Source organism: Pseudophryne corroboree, chromosome 1 (genome assembly GCF_028390025.1).
Source record: "Pseudophryne corroboree isolate aPseCor3 chromosome 1, aPseCor3.hap2, whole genome shotgun sequence".
Taxonomy (NCBI): Eukaryota; Metazoa; Chordata; class Amphibia; order Anura; family Myobatrachidae; genus Pseudophryne; species Pseudophryne corroboree.
Window position 1 is genome coordinate 693,860,187 of NC_086444.1, and position 25,054 is coordinate 693,885,240.

At 47.7% G+C, this 25,054-nt stretch overlaps 1 protein-coding gene across 2 annotated transcripts in view; it reads right to left on the reverse strand.

Annotated features, from left to right (window-relative positions):
- DOT1L (DOT1 like histone lysine methyltransferase) overlaps positions 1-25,054 on the reverse strand; it is a 422,415-nt gene that overhangs the window by 343,041 nt on the left and 54,320 nt on the right. For both annotated transcript variants that reach the window (XM_063914793.1, XM_063914792.1), the window contains exon 2: positions 3,464-3,507. In XM_063914793.1, the coding sequence (XP_063770863.1) occupies positions 3,464-3,507 (44 nt within the window). The remainder of the gene's footprint in view (positions 1-3,463; positions 3,508-25,054) is intronic.

A 25,054-nucleotide genomic window follows, 5' to 3' on the forward strand; every position in this document is an offset into this window, starting at 1 on the left:
CAGCCTTTTTCCTCTCCCTCTGTCACGGGGCAGAAATGAGGAACCTTTTGCCCGCTTGTCCACGAAAAGACTGCGCCTGATAATACGGCGTCTTCTCATGTTGAGAGGCGACCTGGGGTACAAACGTGGAATTCCCAGCTGTTGCCGTGGCCACCAGGTCTGAAAGACCGACCCCAAATAACTCCTCCCTTAATAAAGCAATACTTCCGAATGCCGTTTGGAATACGCATCACCAGACCACTGATGTGTCCATAACCCTCTACTGGTAGAAATGGACAACGCGCTTAGACTTGATGCCAGTCGGCAAATATTCCGCTGTGCATCACGCATATATAAAAATGCATCTTTTAAATGCTCTATAGGCAAAAATATACTGTCCCTATCTAGGGTATCAATATTTTCAGTCAGGGAATCCGACCACGCCAACCCAGCACTGCACATCCAGGCTGAGGCGATTGCTGGTCGCAGTATAACACCAGTATGTGTGTAAATACCTTTTAGGATACCCTCCTGCTTTCTATCAGCAGGATCCTTAAGGGCGGCCATCTCAGGCGAAGGTAGAGCCCTTACAAGCGTGTGAGCGCTTTATCCCCCCTAGGGGGTGTTTCTCAACGCACCCTAACCTCTGGCGGGAAAGGATATAATGCCAATAACATTTTAGAAATTATCCGTTGTTATCGGGGGAAACCCACGCATCATCACACACCTCATTTAATTTCTCAGATTCAGGAAAACTACAGGTAGTTTTTCCTCACCGAACATAATACCCCTTTTTTGGTGGTACTCGTATTATCAGAAATGTGTAAAACATTTTTCATTGCCTCAATCATGTAACGTGTGGCCCTACTGGAAGTCACATTCGTCTCTTCACCGTCGACACTGGAGTCAGTATCCGTGTCGGCGTCTATATCTGCCATCTGAGGTAACGGGCGCTTTAGAGCCCCTGACGGCCTATGAGACGTCTGGACAGGCACAAGCTGAGTAGCCGGCTGTCTCATGTCAACCACTGTCTTTTATACAGAGCTGACACTGTCACGTAATTCCTTCCAACAGTTCATCCACTCAGGTGTCGACCCCCTAGGGGGTGACATCACTATTACAGGCAATCTGCTCCGTCTCCACATCATTTTTCTCCTCATACATGTCGACACAAAAGTACCAACATACAGCACACACACAGGGAATGCTCTGATAGAGGACAGGACCCCACTAGCCCTTTGGGGAGACAGAGGGAGAGTTTGCCAGCACACACCAGAGCGCTATATATATACAGGGATAACCTTATATAAGTGTTTTTCCCCTTATAGCTGCTGTATAGTTAATACTGCGCCTAATTAGTGCCCCCCTCTCTTTTTTTAACCCTTTCTGTAGTGTAGTGACTGCAGGGGAGAGACAGGGAGCTTCCCTCCAACGGAGCTGTGAGGGAAAATGGCGCCAGTGTGCTGAGGAGATAGGCTCCGCCCCTTTTTTGCGGACTTTTCTCCTGCTTTTTTATGGATTCTGGCAGGGGTTAAATGCATCCATATAGCCCAGGAGCTATATGTGATGCATTTTTTTTGCCATCCAAGGTGTTTTTATTGCGTCTCAGGGCGCCCCCCCCCCCAGCGCCCTGCACCCTCAGTGACCGGAGTGTGAAGTGTGCTGAGAGCAATGGCGCACAGCTGCAGTGCTGTGCGCTACCTTGTTGAAGACAGGACGTCTTCTGCCGCCGATTTTCCGGACCTCTTCTGCCTTCTGGCTCTGTAAGGGGGCCGGCGGCGCGGCTCTGGGACCCATCCAAGCTGGGCCTGTGATCGTCCCTCTGGAGCTAATGTCCAGTAGCCTAAGAAGCCCAATCCACTCTGCACGCAGGTGAGTTCGCTTCTTCTCCCCTTAGTCCCTCGATGCAGTGAGCCTGTTTGCCAGCAGGTCTCACTGAAAATAAAAAACCTAATCTAAAACTTTCACTAAGAAGCTCAGGAGAGCCCCTAGTGTGCACCCTTCTCGTTCGGGCACAGAGATCTAACTGAGGCTTGGAGGAGGGTCATAGGGGGAGGAGCCAGTGCACACCAGATAGTCCTAAAGCTTTCTTTAGATGTGCCCAGTCTCCTGCGGAGCCGCTATTCCCCATGGTCCTTACGGAGTCCCCAGCATCCACTTAGGACGTTAGAGAAAAATAAATAAAATGAAGTTGATGTTCAATTACTGTTGTACCGCATACATAATTAACACAAGAATCCATGAATTTTAAAAACGTAAACATAGGGCTAGATTTACCCCTGTAAAGGGTTAGTGCAATATACAAAGCTTTTATCTGGATTTAGCTATACATGATTATGCTATGTTCTTCTTTGTTTTTTAGCCATCACATGTTTTCAAGTGCAAATATCTTTTATTACAAGTAGGGTGTGACATTGAGATTTGGTATTGCTCACATACATAGGTGCGGTTTGAACATTGATGCATGCCAATTTACGGTATTTTAATCAGTTTTATTTATATCCTATTTTTCTTATTTTTAGGGTGTCTCAAGTTATGAGGTCCTTTTGAGAAGTGACCACGATAAAAGGATCTTATCCCCCTGTTTTTCCTTCTAGAAGCCTAGTGATTTTGCCATTGCGTAGCACCAGTTACTATAGGTTACTTTGTATTTTATTGCACAAGTAAATGACCAGTACAATCTAAACATAACCCGGACACATTTCTTAAAACACTGCCTGACCTACATTGGAAACAAGCAAATCAATTATGTAAACATTCAAGTATCAACTCAGGGCAGATGCTAGAATCAAGTGGCCATAAAGGACCTATGACACCAGGGGGAGGGGCCACATCACCAGGGGAGGGGCCACATCACCAGGGGGAGGGGCCACATCACCAGGGGGAGGGGCCACATCACCAGGGGGAGGGGCCACATCACCAGGGGGAGGGGCCACATCACCAGGGGGAGGAGCCACATCACCAGGGGGGAGGAGCCACATCACCAGGGGGTCACATCACCAGGGGGGAGGAGCCACATCACCAGGGGGGAGGGGCCACATCACCAGGGGGAGGAGCGAGGCAGCGGGATAGTTCTTCTACTATCCACGCAAACAACTAATACCATTTCGGGTACCCTGTTCGGGCACTCCCCCTGGTGACGTGGTTCCGCTCCCCTGGTGACGTCAGAGGTCCCTTACCCAACTTGGCTTTAGAACTAACAGTCAGCTTGGTAAAATTACTTCATGTTATACTCTTTCATACTCAATTCAGAGCGCACTGAGGTCATCCCAAGAGACAGCGACTGAGGAGCTAAAATATCAGGACAAGAAATACAACTTCCTTTATAGCAACAGAACAAACATTATCTACTCATGGTGCCTAAATTCTGGAGCAATTTAGGCAAACAAACAAGCAAATTTCCATCTTTCAGTTGAGAAAAGTTTTTGAGTACATTAACTTCAATAATAAAACTTAGACAGATCTGCATTAGTTAAGCACTTACCTAATGGTCTCAATAATTTCATTTGCAGCATCATGGTGCTTATCCTGTAAATAACAAACATTTTATGAGATATATTATAAAACCAAAATTATTAACTGTACAGTTTATTCAAAACAGAACACCGCATAATGAACACAACCCAATTTTCACGACCCTTGTTAGAGTTTAACGCAAAGTTTGAGTGGAAATATATGAAATGGAGAACAAGATTGGCTTTATTTATTTACATTTACTTATATAGCGCAACATATTCCGCTGTGCTTTACAATTTATCTACAACAGCAGATTTCTAACGTCAGTTATTGAAACTGGGAGCTCACAGTCTTGCTCCACACACACACACACTCTCAAGATACAGCACCAAAGGGGTGCGTTTAGCATCCCGGCAGTCATATGATAGATGCCGGAATCCCGACACTTCCTGGAATCACAGCATCGGCCCGCCTACAGTACTGTGGCAGAAAGGGTATCACAACCTCATGAAAGTGGGACATATTATACGTTGCTCATTGTGAAGAGGGGTGCTAGAAATGGTATGCTGAGGGGGTCGGACTGATCTTCCAGACCGCAAAGCTGAGGAGGGCACAATTATGCCATATATAAAGCTGGTTCAAGAGGGCACCACTGTTTTTATTACAAATAATTTAATTCCTTTACCTCCTCACAAAGCTTGCTGAATGCTTATTTGTGTGCAATAATCATCTCACACACAAGCCTGAAGTCACAGACAGAGTAAAAGCCTGACATTAAAGGAGTGGTATACGTTCACAAGGTGGTATTGCCACAGCATACAAGGTCAAACCTGAATAATTGGATTTGTGTCTCTACGATTACCACAGCAGCTCACATACCGCAGGTGAATGCAATCAATATTCTCCAAGTAACTTCGAATCATGGTACCACAAGGAATTTGTTCCATGAACAGCAAACCATCAGATAAAGGCTTTCTCAAAGAAAATAAACCATGGAAACCAGAGTCATTGGATAAGTCCCATAAGCTGGGTATGGGATGCGGTCTGGATGCCAGTGGTCAGGTAACAGACGCTGGAACACCAACCTTAGACATCCCAAAGGTATTATGGGTTAAGCACTAGAGCGGGGGGGTTAGCTGTAACAGTCACGACCATTATCTTAGCCCAAGCTGCCACTCCCATCAGCACTCTAAAAATGTTGGGATGTTGCAGTCGGTCATGTGACCGCCGGCATCCAGACCGTCTGCATTTACCATCACACCCCTGGATACATATTATACAATTGTCTAGCAGATCATACAATTCACAATCTGTTCGTAAGATACTGTAAATGTAGATATGCTCTCACAATCAAGTTTCAACGCAACAAAACAGGTCTGATCTGCTGATTTGGCTTTATGCGTTGCTTAATACTTAGCAAACCTGTGTATACACTACAAACCATTTTGTCCACTACTACTGCTTATGCTCCACTAGTCACAATCTTTTCAGCAGATGGTTTTGACAGATCAGCATCACAAAACACAAAGGTAAACTGTAATAGTGTGTATGTATTAATCTGCATATTCGTGAAAATGCAATCATTAATGAAATTGAAACAATCGCATTTCAAGTACAGGTGTGTACACATGGTGAGATTTTTGCTTGCGATTTTGACTATATAGTCAAAATCGCAAGGAAAGTTATTGCAGATCGCAAGGTGAAAGTCACCTTGCGATCCCGATGCGCGGTCCCGCGAGGTTTATATCGCAAGCCTAGATAGACTGTGCAGGCAAGTCAATTTTGACTATATAGTATAAAAGTATCGTCAAAATTGACACTTAGCCAAAATCGCACATAGCCAGTATGGCAAGCACAGTCATCTAGGCTTGGAATACCTACTATAGTATGGAAGTGAGCAAGTTAGGTTTTTTTCTAACTATGGAGAAAGCGCAGTACCGATTGGTTATTAGATTCTTGTTTTTGGATGGGAACACGGGTGAGGAAATCAAAGAAAAGTTGGAAGCCGTTTATAGGGACCTTTCACTTCGAAGCAGTGTCTGAACCTGTTTAAGCGCAATCCAGAGTTTCTGCGTCGTTTTGTGTCTGATGATGAAACATGGATCCATCACTAGAAATGAAAGAACAGTCAAAACAGTGGACTTCACCCGGCGAACATGCACCAAAGAAGGCGAAAACTGTTCAATCGGCCGGAAAGGACATGGCCATCGACTATTATGCTCAATTATTTGGCAGATTCAACAATGCATTGAATAGAAAACATCCCCACTTGACGAAGAAAAATTGGGAAATTGGTGGAATTGGGCTACGAAATGCTGCCGCATCCACCATATTCTCCAGATTTGGCCCCCTGCGACTTCTTCCTGTTTCCAAACATGAAAAAATGGCTTGGCGGAAAGAGATTTGCATTGAACGAGAGAGGTCATCGCCGAAACGGAGGCCTATTTCGCAAAGTTCGACAAATCCTATTTTTTGGAGGGCTTGAAAAAGTTGGAATATCATTGGGCCAAGTGTATCGAGCTAAAAGGGGACTAACGGTATGTTGAAAAGTCAATAAAAATTTTCCCAATAATTTTTTTTCTTGGGGGGCGTGGCCTGGCATTGACCCACTTTGCTCGTGCTTCCGTTAATTGAGCCCTAAAATCCCCTCCACACCGGACAGCACCTGCAATCTTTGGCTCCTTTGTATGAGTGGGACAACAGAGTGTGACCAGGTTAGGTATCGCAGAACCGGTGGACGAGTCTCTGCAGGTTGCGGCCTACCTGGTCCCCAGAAGCTGTGGCCTCTATTTGATCCGATGTCGCTCCGGAAAAGTGTAATCTGCACGGAGCCTTGTTCCACAGTGCCGCACCTCTCCTCTTCAGACCGCCGGAAGCACTGTGGTGCCTGACTCCCCCGCCCGTCACCCATACTGCCTCTCTCTGCGGTGAGCTGCTCCCGGCCTCTGCGAATCTGCGGTGACTGCTTGAGGATCAAGGAGTGCTGCGCCCGCCATCTCGCTCAAAGTCATGTCTCCGGCCCTGCAGTGGATCGCACCCTGACCCTGCCCGACCTTGCTCGGCCAGTCGCTTGCTCCTCCCTTTCAACAAAGGCTACAGAGGCATACTACCTGCACTGGCCTCCAGGTATCCCAGCATGTGCCCGCTGAGCCTACAGACGGTGAGTTCATGATCAGTGCTCCCACCTCCATTACTCCCTCATATGGTACCTATAAAGCCCGCCTGTGATCACAAAGTAGACACACTGGACTTTAAACCTTGTCCGAGAGAACCTCAATATATTAAGCTGCTATCTCTCTGTGCCCCATTTCAGCTTCTCACCTCTTTTCCAATAGAGTAGTAGCAGTGCTCTGCTTGCTTCTCCCAACCAGAGATATATTTCTTTTCACAGTGCTTTACAAGATTTTTGTTTATTCCTACTTGCTTGTTTTTTACTACTCACTGAACTCTCTGTAACCAGCTTGTGGAAATAACATAATATGGCACTATTCCTACGTACCATTGATCCTACCTACGTTTTGGTGATGCATCTCCTTTAAACCATCCATTACGCCCTGGTGGCTTATAGTTTTGGATCTACGTTACACCTAAATCTGAGCACAAAGTTAATGATCTCTGGTGCTTGGCAGGTGGTTTGCCAAGGGACAACTTTCCTTTGACTGACCATAATTCTTATTGCTGCATTGTTGCAGTGTGCTATGACCTAACTGTTGATCGGGGGGGGGCATATGCTATTAGCTTAGCGGATCCGAATATCATACTACCTTCTATTTTACTTTTTGTCCCCTCTAAATACCATGACCACGAGACTCAAAAAGACTGCAACCGCTACCACTCCAGCAATGTTTACTCCTAGAACTAAAGGTTCCTCTCAACAAGCGGATCGGAATGGTTCATCTCCTCCAGAGTCCTCTTCTGAACTGAACACTGACCAGTCAATAACCTCTGTCCTCAATACTCTAGTGGAAGGAATTAAATTGACATTCCAACAAGAATTAAAAAAAAGCTGTAGATGACTTTAAATCAGAACTGACATCTCTTGGTGCTCGTACAGATGCCCTAGAAACCAGAACAGATGATTTGTGTTGTTACCAAGGTGTGGCTAATAGAAAACTATCTTTTACGATCTGAAATTAATGACTTTAGAAACAGGAGGATTTTGAAAATAGATCGCGAAGAAACAATTTTAGGATTAGAAATGTTCCTGAATCAATCCTGCCTTCTACGCTGCCTGCTTTTTTGAAAGATCTATTCCTACATATTCTTCCAGACCTGCAGGACAATGACATCATTCTGGACAGAGCCAATAGAGATCTCCGGGCTAAACCACCGGCCGGTCAACAACCTAGAGCAGGCATGTCCAAACTGCGGCCCTCCAGCTATTGAGAAACTACACATCCCAGCATGCCCTGACACAGCATTAGCATTCCGACAGCAAAACTGTGTCAGGGCATGCTAGGATATGTAGGTTCACAACAGCTGGAGGGCTGCAATTTGGACATGCCTGACCTAGATACATTGTTACGAGACTCCACTATTACCGAACGAAAGAAAAGCAGATACTGGAGATTAGAGATACCCCTAACATCTTTTCGTGACTTGGACATTCAAAAATTTCAAGATCTCGCTCTATCTACAATACAAAAAAATAAGAATTTACTCACCGGTAATTCTATTTCTCTTAGTCCGTAGTGGATGCTGGGACTCCGTAAGGACCATGGGGAACAGCGGCTCCGCAGGAGACTGGGCACAACTAAAAGAAAGCTTTAGACTACTGGTGTGCACTGGCTCCTCCCACCATGACCCTCCTCCAGACCTCAGTCAGGATACTATGCCCGGAAGAGCTGACACAATAAGGAAGGATTTTGAATCCCGGGTAAGACTCATACCAGCCACACCAATCACACCGTATAACTCGTGATACAATACCCAGTTAACAGTATGAGAACAACTGAGCCTCTCAACAGATGGCTCAACAAGAACCCTTTAGTTAAACAATAACTATATACAAGTATTGCAGACAATCCGCACTTGGGATGGGCGCCCAGCATCCACTACGGACTACGAGAAATAGAATTACCGGTGAGTAAATTCTTATTTTCTCTGAAGTCCTAAGTGGATGCTGGGACTCCGTAAGGACCATGGGGATTATACCAAAGCTCCCAAACGGGCGGGAGAGTGCAGATGACTCTGCAGCACCGAATGGGCAAACTCTAGGTCCTCCTCAGCCAGGGTGTCAAACTTGTAGAATTTAGCAAATGTGTTTGACCCCGACCAAGTAGCTGCTCGGCAAAGTTGTAGAGCCGAGACCCCGAAATCTGGACCTTAATGGAACCCAATTTTAGGCCCATAGTCACCCCTGACTGTAGGAAGTGCAGGAAACGGCCCAGCTGAAATTCTTCCATTGGGGCCTTCCTGGCCTCACACCACGCAACATATTTTCGCCATATGCGGTGATAATGGTTTGCGGTTACTTCTTTCCTAGCTTTAATCAGCGTAGGAATGACTTCCTCCGGAATGCCCTTTTCCTTCAGTATCCGGTGTTCAACCGCCATGCCGTCAAACGCAGCCGCGGTAAGTCTTGGAACAGACAGGGCCCCTGCTGCAGCAGGTCCTGTCTGAGCGGCAGAGGCCATGGGTCCTCTGAGATAATTTCTTGAAGTTCCGGGTACCAAGCTCTTCTTGGCCAATCCGGAACAATGAGTTTAGTTCTTACTCCTCTTCTCCTTATTATCCTCAGTACCTTTGGTATGAGAGGAAGAGGAGGGAACACATAAACCGACCGGTACACCCACGGTGTCACTAGAGCGTCCACAGCTATCGCCTGCGGGTCTCTTGACCTGGCGCAATATCTTTCTAGCTTTTTGTTTAGGCGGGACGACATCATGTCCACCTGTGGCCTTTCCCAACGGTGTACAATCAGTTGGAAGACTTCTTGATGAAGTCCCCACTCTCCCGGGTGGAGGTCGTGCCTGCTGAAGAAGTCTGCTTCCCAGTTGTCCACTCCCGGAATGAACACTGCTGACGGTGTTAACACGTGATTTTCCGCCCATCGGAGAATCCTTGTGGCTTCTGCCATCGCCGTCCTGCTTCTCGTGCTGCCCTGCCGGTTTACATGGGCGACCGCCGTGATGTTGTCTGACTGAATCAGCACCGGCTGGTTTTGAAGCAGAGGTCTTGCCTGACTTAGGGCATTGTAAATGGCCCTTAGTTCCAGAATATTTATGTGCAGGGAAGCCTCCTGACTCGACCATTGTCCTTGGAAGTTTCTTCCCTGCGTGACTGCCCCCCAACCTCGGAGGCTTGCATCCGTGGTCACCAGGACCCAGTCCTGTATGCCGAATCTGCGGCCCTCTAGAAGATGAGCACTCTGCAGCCACCACAGCAGAGACACCCTGGCCCTCGGGGACAGGGTGATCAACCGATGCATCTGAAGATGCGATCCAGACCACTTGTCTAACAGATCCCACTGAAAGATCCTTGCATGGAACCTGCCGAATGGAATTGCTTCGTAAGAAGCTACCATCTTTCCCAGGACTCGCGTGCAGTGATGCACCATCACCTGTTTTGGTTTCAGGAGGTCTCTGACCAGAGATGACAACTCCTTGGCCTTCTCCTCCGGGAGAAACACCTTCTTCTGTTCTGTGTCCAGAATCATACCCAGGAACAGCAGACGCGTCGTAGGAACCAGCTGCGACTTTGGAATATTCAAAATCCAGCCGTGCTGTTGTAGCACTTCCTGAGATAGTGCTACTCCGACCAACAACTGCTCCCTGGACCTCGCCTTTATAAGGAGATCGTCCAAGTATGGGATAATTATAACTTCCTTCTTTCGAAGGAGTATCATCATTTCGGCCATTACCTTGGTAAATACCCTCAGTGCCGTGGACAGACCAAACGGCAACGTCTGGAATTGGTAATGGCAGTCTTGTACCACAAAATGGAGGTACACCTGGTGAGGTGGGTAAATGGGGACATGCAGGTACGCATCCTTGATGCCCAGTGATACCATGTAATCCCCTTCTTCCAGGCTTGCAAATAACCGCCCTGAGCGATTCCATTTTGAACTTGAACCTTCTTATATAAGTGTTCAAGGATTTTAAATTTAGAATGGGTCTCACCGAACAGTCTGGTTTCGGTACCACAAACACTGTGGAATAGTAACCCCGTCCCTGTTGAAGGAGGGGAACTTTTATTATCACCTGCTGGAGGAACAGCTTGTGAATTGCCACCAGCACTACCTCCCTGTCCGGGGGAGTAGCTGGCAAGGCTGATTTGAGGTAACGGCGAGGGGGAGACATCTCAAATTCCAGCTTGTATCCCTGAGATACCACTTGTAGAACCCAGGGATCCACCTGTGAGCGAACCCACCGGTCGCTGAAGTTCCGGAGACGGGCCCCCACCGCACCTGGCTCCACCAGTGGAGCCCCAGCGTCATGCGGTGGATTTAGTGGAAGCAGGGGAGGATTTCTGTTCTTGGGAACTGGCTGTATGGTGCAGCTTTTTCCCTCTACCCCTGCCTCTGGGCAGAAAGGACGCGCCTTTAACCCGCTTGCCTTTCTGGGGCCGAAAGGACTGTACCTGATAATACGGTGCTTTCTTTGGCTGTGAGGGAACCTGGGGTAAAAATGTCGACTTCCCAGCTGTCACTGTGGAAACGAGGTCCGAGAGACCATCCCCAAACAATTCCTCACCCTTGTAAGGCAAAACCTCCATGTGCCTTTTAGAATCCGCATCACCTGTCCACTGCCGAGTCCATAATACTCTCCTGGCAGAAATGGACATTGCATTTATTCTAGATGCCAGCCGGCAAATATCCCTCTGTGCATCTCTCATGTATAAGACTACGTCTTTAATATGCTCTATGGTTAGCAATATAGTGTCCCTGTCAAGGGAATCAATATTATCAGACAGGGAATCAGACCACGCTGCTGCTGCAGCACTGCACATCCATGCTGAAGCAATAGCAGGTCTCAGTATAGTACCCGAGTGTGTATATACAGACTTCAGGATAGCCTCCTGCTTTCTATCCGCAGGCTCCTTTAAGGCGGCCGTATCCTGAGACGGTAGTGCCACCTTTTTTGACAAGCGTGTGAGCGCTTTATCCACCCCCGGGGATGTCTCCCAACGTACCCTGTCCTCTGGCGGGAAAGGGTACGCCATTAGTAACTTTTTAGAAATCACTATTTTTTTTATCAGTGGAAGCCCACGCTTCTTCACACACTTCATTTAACTCATCTGAAGGGGGAAAAACCACTGGTTGCTTTTTCTCCCCAAACATAATACCCTTTTTAGTGGTACCTGGGTTAATGTCAGAAATGTGCAACACATTCTTCATTGCCGTAATCATGCAACGGATAGCCCTAGTGGAATGTACATTAGTCTCGTCGTCGTCGACACTGGAGTCAGACTCCGTGTCGACATGTGTCTGCCATCTGATGGCCTTTGAGACGCCTGGGCAGGCACTGGCTGAGAAGCCGGCTGTCCCACAGCTGTTATGTCATCGAACCTTTTATGTAAGGAGTTGACACTGTCGGTTAATACCTTCCACATATCCATCCACTCTGGTGTCGACCCCGCAGGGGGTGACATCACATTTATCGGCACCTGCTCCGCCTCCACATAAGCCTCCTCATCAAACATGTCGACACAGCCGTACCGACACACCGCACACACACAGGGAATGCTCTGACTGAGGACAGGACCCCACAAAGTCCTTTGGGGAGACAGAGAGAGAGTATGCCAGCACACACCACAGCGCTATATAAACAGGGATTTACACTACACAAAGTGATTTTCCCTATAGCAGCTATAATACACAGTTTTGCGCCTAAATTTAGTGCCCCCCCTCTCTTTTTTACCCTATTGAGCCTGGAAACGGCAGGGGAGAGCCTGGGGAGCGTCCTTCCAGCGGAGCTGTGAAGAGGAAATGGCGCCAGTGTGCTGAGGGAGATAGCCCCGTCCCTTTTTCGGCGGGCTTCTCCAGCTCTTTATATTAATATTTTGGCAGGGGATTTTTACACATATATAGTTTATTAGACTATATTATGTGTTTGCCATTTTAAGGTAATCTAATTGCAGCCCAGGGCGCCCCCCCCTTCTCCCCCCTCCCCCCCCCAGCACCCATCAGTGACCGGAGTATGTGGTGTGCATGGGGAGCAATGGCGCACAGCTGCAGTGCTGTGCGCTACCTTAATGAAGACCGGAGTCTTCAGCCGCCGATTTCCAGGACGTTCTTCTTGCTTCTGGCTCTGCAAGGGGGACGGCGGCGCGGCTCCGGGCGACGAGGCTGGGCCTGTGTTCAATCCCTCTGGAGCTAATGGTGTCCAGTAGCCTAGAAGCCCAAGCTAGCTGCAAGCAGGTAGGTTCGCTTCTCTCCCCTAAGTCCCTCGTAGCAGTGAGTCTGTTGCCAGCAGATCTCACTGAAAATAAAGGACCTAAAAAATACTTTCTTTACTAGGAGCTCAGGAGAGCCCCTAGTGTGCAACCAGCTCGAGCCGGGCACAGATTCTAACTGAGGTCTGGAGGAGGGGCATAGAGGGAGGAGCCAGTGCACACCAGTAGTCCTAATTCTTTCTTAGAGTGCCCAGTCTCCTGCGGAGCCCGTCTATTCCCCATGGTCCTTACGGAGTTCCCAGCATCCACTAGGACGTCAGAGAAATAAAATTAAAATTTAACTGTTCCGCTTGCAATGCCGTTTGAAAAAGATAGTTGAGAGATGAACTTGGATCATGAATAAAACAAAAGGTTACAGCTGACTGTAACACAGAGCAGGAGTTTGTTTATCAATCATGCCCATTCATTAGCATGAAATCACAAGCAGCTAGACTGGGAATAGGACAGCTCAATTTTTATTTTAGATATAAAGTGGTTAACAGTCTGCGTGGGAGGCAGAGGGTATCTGCCCTAGGGATAACAGCCCTGACCAGCATGGGGCTGGTTTACACTGTGGAATAGGGCCTACATGATTATGCTCTTCCTGTTATAGCACACACACTGGGATGGGGGACAGTTAGAGGTACTTTTGGGCAGATGTATTAATCCTAGAGAAGTGATAAAGCAGTGATAAGTGCAAGGTGATAACGCACCAGCTAATCAGCTCCAATATGTAAATTGACTGGCTGGTGCATTATCACCTTGCACTTATCACTGTTTAATCACTTCTCCAGGCTTAATACATCTGCCCCGTTGTCTGGAATTTTATTTACATCAAGAGCTTTGAAGCAATGAGATTAGTATCTTTTCAGAATGAGAGTAGAAAATATTTTGATTTCCATTTTAGGTGACTCCAGAAGGCTGTTTTTATTTTTCAGGAAACACGTGGGTGCATCCTCATAGAATATATCTGCAACTCCACGGCTACCTGGCTCCAGTTATTTGTCCGGTTACACCAGCACTGAGGATAAACGTAAAACACATGCAAACACTGCAATTTTAGGCAAGCATAAACATGGTTTTCTAGAGACAAAATTATAGGTAAGTCATACCCAAAAACATTGAAAATGCTTCCTTGTTCCCCTTATAAGGTGTTAAACAGGGGGTTTATTTTAAGAGACAATATTCTCTGAAAGGAAATGGAAAGAGGCTGCTAGCCAATGAGATCTAATGTTTGCAGTGCTGATGCACCAACTCTCCCTTGAGATACAAGAATGTATAAACAGCTTTGTAAGCGTCACACATTACTGGAATAGCAGATCTGTGAGGTTCACCATTGGACAGGGAGAGAAGTTCACATTAGGGCACGAAAAAAGAAACACAGAAAATGAATCATGACGCATAGGCTGTGTGACTTATGCATGTGTAGAGAATTTCTTTTTTCATTTTACACAAACAATATACACTGCTCAAAAAAATAAAGGGAACACTAAAATAACACATCCTAGATCTGAATGAATGAATGAAATATTCTTATTAAATACTTTGTTCTTTACATAGTTGAATGTGCTGACAACAAAATCACACACAAATTATCAATGGAAATCAAATTTATTAACCCATGGAGGTCTGGATTTGGAGTCACACTCAAAATTAAAGTGGAAAAACACACTACAGGCTGATCCAACTTTGATGTAATGTCCTTAAAACAAGTCAAAATGAGACTCAGTACTGTGTGTGTGGCCTCCACGTGCCTGTATGACCTCCCTACAACGCCTGGGCATGCTCCTGATGAGGTGGCGGATGGTTTCCTGAGGGATCTCCTCCCAGACCTGGACTAAAGCATCCGCCAACTCCAGGACAGTCTGTGGTGCAACGTGGCGTTGGTGGATGGAACGAGACATGATGTCCCAGATGTGCTCAATTGGATTCAGGTCTGGGGAACGGGCAGGCTAGTCCATAGCATCAATGCCTTCATCTTGCAGGAACGCTGACACACTTCAGCCACATGAGGTCTAGCATTGTCTTGCATTAGGAGGAACCCAGGGCCAACCGCACCAGCATATGGTCTCACAAAGGGTCTGAGGATCTCATCTCGGTACCTAATGGCAGTCAGGCTACCTCTGGCGAGCACATGGAGGGCTGTGCGGCCCCCCAAAGAAATGCCACCCCACACCATTACTGACCCACTGCCAAACCGGTCATGCTGGAGAATATTGCAGGCAGCAGAACGTTCTCCTTGGCGTCTCCAGACTCTGTCACATGTGCTCAGTGAGAACCTGCTTTCATCTGTGAAGAACACAGGGCGCCAGTGGCGAATTTGCCAATCTTGGTGTTCTCTGGCAAATGCCAAACGTCCTGCACGGTGTTGGGCTGTAAGCACAACCCCCACCTGTGGACGTCGGGCCCTCATACCACCCTCATGGAGTCTGTTTCTGATCGTTTGAGTAGACACATGCACATTTGTGGCTTACTGGAGGTAATTTTGCAGGGCTCTGGCAGTGCTCCTCCTTGCACAAAAGCAGAGGTAGCGGTCCTGCTGCTGGGTTGTTGCCCTCCTACGGTCTCCTCCACGTCTCCTGATGTACTGGCATGTCTCCTGGTAGCGCCTCCATGCTCTGGACACTACGCTGACAGACACAGCAAACCTTCTTGCCACAGCTCGCATTGATGTGCCATCCTGGATGAGCTGCACTACCTGAGCCACTTGTGTGGGTTGTAGACTCAGTCTCATGCTACCACTAGAGTGAAAGCACCGCCAGCTTTCAAAAGTGACCAAAACATCAGCCAGAAAGCATAGGAGCTGAGAAGTGGTCTGTGGTTACCACCTGCAGAACTCCTCCTTTATTGGGGGGTGTCTTGCTAATTGCCTATAATTTCCACCTGTTGTCTATTCCATTTGCACAACAGCATGTGAAATTGTCAGTGTTGCTTCCTAAGTGGACAGATTGATTTCACAGAAGTGTGATTGACTTGGGAGTTACATGTTGTTTAAGTGTTCCCTTTATTTTTTGAGCAGTGTATATCCACACATTGTTATGTCACATTATTATGACCACCTCTTACATTTGACGTTGGCAGCGCAGAGCCCATGAAGTACATCACGTGTGCTGTGCTGACTTGGTGGGCGATAAACTATCTGAACACATCACTCGTTGCAGTCATGGATTTATACGAGTCGCGGAAAAAGAATTATGGTAGACGTACCATAGTTAAATCTCTTTCTGCGAGGTACACTGGATACAACATCGGGGGTGTAGAGTTGGATCTTGATCCGAGGCACCAAACAGGCTAAAGCTTTGACTGTTCCCAGGATGCGTTGCACCGCCTCCTCTATAAACCCGCCTCCAGGTACTGGAGCTCAGTTTTGTTAATCAGTCCAATACAGTAGCAGGTAGAAGAGAGACAACAGTTAGTAGCCACAGACACCACATTCTCACGACAGGAGAAGGGACTAGCGGCTAATGCCATACAAACCTAGACACTAAGTGCATCAGGGTGGGCGCCCTGTGGAATCCAGTGTACCTTGCAGAAAGATTCAACTATGGTAAGTCTACCATAAATCTCCTTTTCTGCAGCAGGGTACACTGGTATTCAACAGGGAACAACCTCGGGGATGTCCTAAAACAGTTCCCTCATGGGAGGGGACGCACTGTAGCGGGCACAAGAACCCGGCGTCCAAAGAAAGCATCCTGGGAGGCGGAAGTATCAAAAGCATAGAACTTAATGAACGTGTTCACTGAGGACCACGTAGCCGCCTTGCACAATTGTTCAGCGGACGCGCCACGGTGGGCCGCCCAAGAAGGTCCAACAGACTGAGTAGAATGGGCTTTGATAGCAGCAGAAGCTGGGAGACCAGTCTGCACATAGGCTTGTGCAATCACCATTCTAATCCATCTGGCCAAGGTCTGCTTACTCGCAGGTCAGCCACGTTTATAAAAACCAAATAGAACAAAAAAAAAAAAAAAAAGAATCAGATCGCCTAAGGGAGGCGGTTTTCTTCACAGATACAGCGAGCCCGTACCACATCCAAAGACCACTCTTTGGGGGACAAATCAGAAGAGATAAAGGACGGAACCACCATCTCTTGGTTAAGGTGGAAAGATGACCACCTTAGGTAGATAAATCGGGGCAAATTCCAAGGACCACACGGTCACTGTGAAAAATCAGAAAGGGAGACCTACAGGATAAGGCACCCAAGTCTGAAACCAGTCTAGCAGAGGCAATAGCCAGCAAAAACAAGACCTTAAGCATAAGCCATTTGAGGTCCACACGGAGACTCTTTTAGGGCATCCAGAACAACCAACAAATCCCAAGGAGCCACAAGAGGAACAGAGAGATTGAATCCGTAAAACACCCTCAGTGAAGGTATGAACGTCAGGCAGTGTCACAATTCTTCTCTGAAACCACACCGACAAGGCTGAAACATGAACCTTGAGGGTGGCCAGACGAAGGCCTGAGTCCAGGCCCTGTTGCAGTATGCCAAAAATTTGGCAGTACTGAACTTGTATGCATCAAAATTCTTAGTCGCCCACCAGGTGAAGTAAGAATTCCAGACTCTATAATAAATCCAAGCCAAAGCCGGTTTACGGGCTTTCAACATCGTTTGAATGACTGCTTCAGAAAAACCTTTGGCCCTCAGAACTGAAGCTTCAAGAGCCACCCCATCAAAGCCAGTCGGACCAAATCCTGGTAGACACAAGGGCCCTGAACAAGTAGGTCTGGGCATTACGGAAGTAGAAGAGAATGCTCTATCGAGAGATCCTGCATGTCTGAGAACCAATGCCGTCTGGGCCACGCTGGAGCAATCAGAAGTAGGATTCCTCCTTCTTGCTTGAACTTCCTCATTACCCTGGGCAGGATGACACCGGAGGGAACACGTATGGCAGCCGAAAGTTCCATGGACTTGCCACTGCGTCCACAAACACTGCTCGAGGATCCCTTGTTCTTGCTCCGAAGACTGGAACCTTGTGATTGTGTCGAAATGCCATCAGGTCCCTATAGATTGTAAGTTTGCGAGCAGGGCCTTCCTACCTCTATGTCTGTCTGTTTTTACCCAGTTTTGTTCTATTACTGTTGTTCTAATTTTAAAGGGCACCGGAATATGCAGCGCTATGTAAGAAACAGTAAACAAACAAACAAACAAACAAACAAACAGTCTACATCTGGTAGGCCCCACTTCTCCACTAGGAGTTGAAATACTTCTGGATGAAGGCTCCACTCTCCGGTGTGTACGCCCTGATGACTGAATTAGTCCGCTTCCCAGTTGAGGACCCCCGGAATGAACACTACAGATATGGCTGGCAGATGGCGTTCCGCCCATTGAAGAATCTTTGACACATCCAACATTGCCATGTGGCTTCGAGTGCCGCCTTGGTGATTTATGTACGCCACCGTGGTGGCGTTGTCCAACTGTACTTAAACAGGCCTGTTCTGTACCAGAGGCAGGGCCGGTGTCAAAGCATTGAACACTGCCCGCAACTCCAGAATGTTTATCGGGAGGAGACACTCCTCCCTGGTCCACTGACCCTGAAGAGAGTGTTGCTCCAACACCGCGTGCCAACCCCATAGACTGGCATCCATCGTTAGAAGGACCCAGTTGGAGATCCAGAAGGGATGACCCCTGCTCAACTGTTGGTCCTGTAGCCACCAGCTCAGTGACAGACGAACTTCCGGAGTCAAGGAGATCATGTGAGATCTGATTGGGTGAGGCAGGCCATCCCACTTGGTAAGAATTAGCTTCTGTAGAGGATGAGAGTGAAACTAAGCGTACTCTACCATGTCGAAAGTCGACACCATGAGGCCTAGTACTTGCATCGCCGAGTGTACAGACACGCGGACGAGAAAGAAAGGAAGTATCTTATCCTGTCCTAAAGATTCAGGACCTTCTCTTGGGACAAGAACAACCGTTGGTTGCCCGCAGGTGCAGCATGTTCTGAGCCAGGGACCAGGGAGGATTTCCTCCAGTTGATGAGCCACCCGTGGGCTTGCAGAATTGGACCGTCCATTCCAGACGACGGAGGAGAGCCTCTGGGGAGTTCGCCAGGATCAACAAGTCGTCCAGATACGGCAGGATCCCGATACCCTGACGGTGGAGCAGAGCAATCATAACCACCATGACCTTGGTGAAGATTCGCGGAGCCGTGATCAGTCCAAACGGTAAGGCCCAGAATTGATAATGTAGGTTGCCAATAGCAAACCGCAGGTATTGCTGATGCGACATGGCAATAGGTATATGTAGGTAAGCATCCTGTATGTCCAGGGATACCATATATTCCATGGGCTCCAAGGCCAGAACAATACAGCAAAGAGTTTCCATACGGAACTTGGATACCTTCATAAATTTGTTCAAAGACTTGAGGCTGAGAATGGGCCGGGAGGAACCATTCGGTTTCTGAACTAGGAACAAATTTGAATAGTACCCCTGCCTCTCCGAGTCAGAGGCACTGGCACTATCACTCCTGTGTCCAGGAGGAATTGTACCACCAAATGGTGAGTTTTTGCTTTCAACGGATCCGAAGGGATATTTGTTGAGCAAAACTGGCGACGGGGACGTTTCTTGAAAGACTGCGTATCCGTGAGTGAAGACTTCCCTTACCCAGGTGTAGTGGTCTGTAACCATACCTGGGCAAACCGTAGAAGTCTACCTCCCACCCTGGGGGCAGCCCAGGAACATTTAGATTTCGGCTTAGAGGTTTTGGAAGTGCAAGCCTGTTTCGGGTACGCCTGACCCTTTGGTTTACTTGGAGGACGAAAGGAACGAAAGGTGGTACTTTTAGCCTTCAGAGTTGAAGGATTATTAGAGAGGTGACGGTAGTGACAGGCAGAGTAGATGACACCACCAGATGCGTGACATGCAAGTCTACCAGCGGCGGTGTTTCCCAATTTTTACTTAACTCTGCAGCAAGGGGATAACAAGATAGCATCTTCTTAGACAGGAAGAATCTCTTTATTGGAGACTCCCAGGATTCCTGACGTATGTCAACCAAATGGTCAGAATGGGGCAAAACTAACTTGGTGACCGTCTGACGTTTGAACTTAACGGGTTTCTTAGACGTATCTGGAGGTTCAGATTCATCATCAATCTGATGAATCAGTTTGACAGCCTCCAAGACGTCAGGAACATCCACCTGTGAAATAGATTCCCCATCAGAAGCATCTGCATCAGTGTCTGAGGGGTCAGTGTATACGCCATCTTCATCGGATGAAGTATCCGAAACATGCGTGGATTGTGAGGAAGTAATGGCCTGCTTAGATGACCCTTTTTTCCTAGGTGGGCGAGGGTTAGGGTTTTGTTTAACCAAAGACTGATTTAATTGCTGTAACTGAGTTGACAGAGTATCTGCCCATGGTGTATTAACTGCAGGGACAATATGTGGATGCAATGGCACAGGAGTTCCCACAGGCGGCGTAAGTCTCGTTACTAGCTGTGGCCGGAAACCCGTCAGTCACATGGACAATGGCAGCCGTGGCGCGTAAGGGGTATACCTTTCCGTGCCAGACGCCATTTTTAAATGGATGAATTGGCGCAAATGCATGTTTAACACTGTTTTCACCATGTTATATTTAATGCTCTAGGCAGAGTTGTAGGATTGCACATTTACAATGCATGCAAATGCCAGCACTTAGAAGGAATGTGTAAGCTGTTCTGGTTTTAAAATGCATTTACGTTTGAGGACAAATGGCCTTGGAAGCTTCTCAACTAGGAATTGAAATGCTGATGACCCTGGCACCTGGAAAGGTGTCTGTGGACAAGCCATTTCATTGAGATATGTCCCTGTATAACCATTATAGAGACATGCAGGTGAAAGGATTTGTTTGCCGTCTTCTCTGAATCTCCTATTGTGTGATAAGCCGAAACTGGGTTTGCATGGAGATGTTAGAGAGACAGGAACATGTTAATTAGATTGTGTTTTACGAATGCAAACTAGTGGGTTAGGTTTAACAGTTTGATGTTGTAAGATTTCCTAGGCTGCATTATGTAGGATGCAGACTTAGGTTTAACTTATAAGAACGTTGTCTATATGTGAGAGGACGAATGCAATTGAAATTCAAGTTATATTTACATTTGTAAACATAGTAATCAGATTGTGTTTGGGAAAGCACACTGGTTTGGTTATATATGAAAAGGAGCAGAACATTGCTTTATCTAATTCTTAACTTTTGAGATGTAACTTGTATTTAATTATATTTTGTGCGATAACCTGATTGGTTGGAGAAAACAGGGAGGGCTTACCCCCCTGTGGTACTGTGTGTGGAACCGAGATAAAAAGAGGAGGCCTGTCAGCTTCAGAGTGTATTATACCATTTTGATTCTGCTGTAACATCTTGCTGTATTGCTGTTGCCCCTAGCAATAGGCAAGAGTCTTTCTTAACACTATTATTGAGCAAATAAACATCATCTGACTCAAGACGACCGCTTCATCTTGTGACCTACAGGGCTATGCCAAACATAGCCCCGTTCTTCGGCTGTCTAGGGTGTAATCAGCGTCTCCAAGTTCCGCCTTCGCCAGCTACCGGTATAGGCCTAGTCTAGCGACTAGTGGGGATTCGTCAACACCATACAGGTGTGGTAAGGCGGCGTGTCGACGCATACAGAGTAAAACCGTGGTTCCAAACGCCACGGCAGGTTAGGAGTTTGATGGTGGCAACATAAACCTGCCCACTGCGCAGTGGGTGGAGTCAGTAACAGGCGGTACCTGACAGTAAGCGGGAATCCCCTATATGGCCAGGTCTCGTGTGACCTAAACATCCATTCTGTGTACTGGGGACGAGACGCAAAAGCGGCGAGTGCTTTCGTACGGGACCGTCTGATCACACTAGCGTAGTCAGCAGATTAGAAAAAGCAGCCCAAGGTGGATCTTGGTGTGCCACCGGTGCTGCAGGCTGACTGAGGGGTACTGGACCCCCGGTACCTGGACCCTCAGCTGGAATATAGCCTCAGGTGCATCCACGGCGTCAGCACTGCATGACGCAGGATCAGCCACAGATCTCCCACACTGTGTAGCAGACATTATTTCGAAACGTAGCGTTATTGCGTAACAGTACAATATAGACAAAGTACCAGACCAAATAGTATATCTTGTGAAACACTAATATAATAAGAATTTACTCACCGGTAATTCTATTTCTCGTAGTCCGTAGTGGATGCTGGGAACTCCGTAAGGACCATGGGGAATAGACGGGCTCCGCAGGAGACTGGGCACTCTAAAAGAAAGATTAGGTACTATCTGGTGTGCACTGGCTCCTCCCTCTATGCCCCTCCTCCAGACCTCAGTTAAGGAAACTGTGCCCGGAAGAGCTGACACAAGGAAAGGATTTGGAATCCAGGGTAAGACTCATACCAGCCACACCAATCACACTGTACAACTTGTGATAACCATACCCAGTTAACAGTATGAACAACAACTGAGCCTCAGTAACAGATGGCTCATAACAATAACACTTTAGTTAAGCAATAACTATATACATGTATTGCAGAGAGTACGCACTTGGGACGGGCGCCCAGCATCCACTACGGACTACGAGAAATAGAATTACCGGTGAGTAAATTCTTATTTTCTCCGACGTCCTAGCGGATGCTGGGAACTCCGTAAGGACCATGGGGATTATACCAAAGCTCCCAAACGGGCGGGAGAGTGCGGATGACTCTGCAGCACAGAATGAGCAAAGGCAAGGTCCTCCTCAGCCAGGGTATCAAACTTGTAGAACTTAGCAAATGTGTTTGAACCCGACCAAGTAGCAGCTCGGCAAAGCTGTAAAGACGAGACCCCTCGGGCAGCCGCCCAAGAAGAGCCCACCTTCCTTGTGGAATGGGCTTTTACTGATTTAGGATGCGGCAGTCCAGCCGCAGAATGTGCCAGCTGAATCGTGCAACAGATCCAGCGAGCAATAGTTTGCTTTGAAGCAGGAGCACCCAGCTTGTTGGGTGCATGCAGGATAAATAGCGAGTCAGTTTTCCTGACTCCAGCCGTCCTGGAAACATAAATTTTCAAAGCCCGGACTACGTCCAGCAACTTGGAATCCTCCAAGTCCCGAGTAGCCGCAGGCACCACAATAGGTTGGTTCAAATGAAACGCTGATACCCCCTTTGGGAGAAATTGGGGACGAGTCCATATGGAAGATCAGATACGGGCTTTTACATGACAAAGCCGCCAATTCTGACACACTCCTAGCTGAAGCTAAGGCCAACAGCATGACCACCTTCCACGTGAGATACTTTAGCTCCACGGTCCTAAGTGGCTCAAACCAGTGTGATTTCAGGAAATCCAACAACGTTAAGATCCCAAGGTGCCACTGGAGGCACAAAAGGGGGCTGAATATGCAGCACTCCCTTTACAACGTCTGAACTTCAGGCAGTGAAGCCAGTTCTTTTTGTTAGAATATAGATAATGCTTTGCTGTCACATCCTTCCTAGCTTTTATCAGCGTAGGAATCACTTCATCTGGAATGCCCTTTTCCATTAGGATCCAGCGTTCAACCGCCATGCCGTCAAACGCAGCCGCGGTAAGTCTTGGAACAGACAGGGCCCCTGCTGTACAGGTCCTGTCTGAGAGGCAGAGGCCATGGGTCCTCCGAGATCATTTCTTGTAGTTCTGGGTACCAAGTTCTTCTTGGCCAATCCGGAACGATGAGTATAGTTCTTACTCCTCTCTTTCTTACTATCCTCAGTACCTTGGGTATGAGAGGAAGAGGAGGGAACACATAAACCGACTGGTACACCCACAGTGTCACTAGTGCGTCCACAGCTATCGCCTGAGGGTCCCGTGACCTGGCGCAATATTTTTTAAGCTTTTTGTTGAGGCAGGACGCCATCATGTCCACCTGTGGCAGTTCCCAACGATTTACAATCTGTGTGAAGACTTCTTGATGAAGTCCCCACTCTCCCGGGTGGAGGTCGTGCCTGCTGAGGAAGTCTGCTTCCCAGTTGTCCACTCCCGGAATGAACACTGCTGACAGTGCTAGCACGTGATTCTCCGCCCATCGAAGAATCCTTGTGGCTTCTGCCATTGCCATCCTGCTTCTTGTGCCGCCCTGGCGGTTTACATGACGACCGCCGTGATGTTGTCTGACTGAATCAGTACTGATTGGTTTTGAAGCAGGGGCTCTGCTTGAATCAGGGCGTTGTAGATGACCCTTAGTTCCAGTATATTTATGTGTAGAGAAGTATCTTCCCTGAGTGACTGCCCCCCGTCCTCGGAGGCTTACATCCGTGGTCACCAGGACCCAGTCCTGTATGCCGAACCTGCGTCCCTCGAGAAGATGAGCACTCTGCAGCCACCACAGCAGAGACACCCTGGCCCTTGGGGACAGGGTGATCAACCGATGCATCTGAAGATGCGATCCGGACCATTTGTCCAACAGATCCCACTGAAAGATCCTTGCATGGAACCTGCCGAAGGGAATTGCTTCGTAAGAAGCCACCATCTTTCCCAGGACTCTCGTGCAGTGATGCACCGACACCTGTTTTGGTTTCAGGAGGTCCCTGACCAGAGATGACAATTCCTGGGCCTTCTCCTCCGGGAGAAACACCTTCTTCTGTTCTGTGTCCAGAATCATGCCCAGGAAAAGCAGACGCGTCGTAGGAATCAGCTGCGACTTTGGGATATTCAGAATCCAGCCGTGCTGTTGCAACACTTCCTGAGAGAGTGCTACGCTGACCAACAACTGCTCTTTGGACCTCGCCTTTATGAGGAGATCGTCCAAGTACGGGATAATTATAACTCCCTTTCTTCGAAGGAGTATCATCATTTCGGCCATTACCTTGGTAAATATTCTCGGAGCCGTGGAGAGACCAAACGGAAACGTCTGGAATTGGTAATGACAGTTCTGTACCACAAACCTGAGGTACTCCTGGTGAGGTGGGTAAATGGGGACATGCAAGTAAGCATCCGTGATGTCCAGCGACACCATAAAATCCCCCTCTTCCAGGCTTGCAATAACCGCCCTGAGCGATTCCATTTTGAACTTGAACTTCTTTATATAAGTGTTCAAGGATTTTAAATTTAGAATGGGTCTCACCGAACCGTCCGGTTTCGGTACCACAAACATTGTGGAATAGTAACCCCTTCCCTGTTGAAGGAGGGGGACCTTGATCACCACCTGCTGGAGGTACAGCTTGTGAATTGCCGCCAGTACTATCTCCCTTTCCCTGGGAGGAGCTGGCAAGGCTGATTTGAGGTAACGGCGAGGGGGAGTCGCCTCGAACTCCAGCTTGTATCCTTGAGATACAATTTGTACAGCC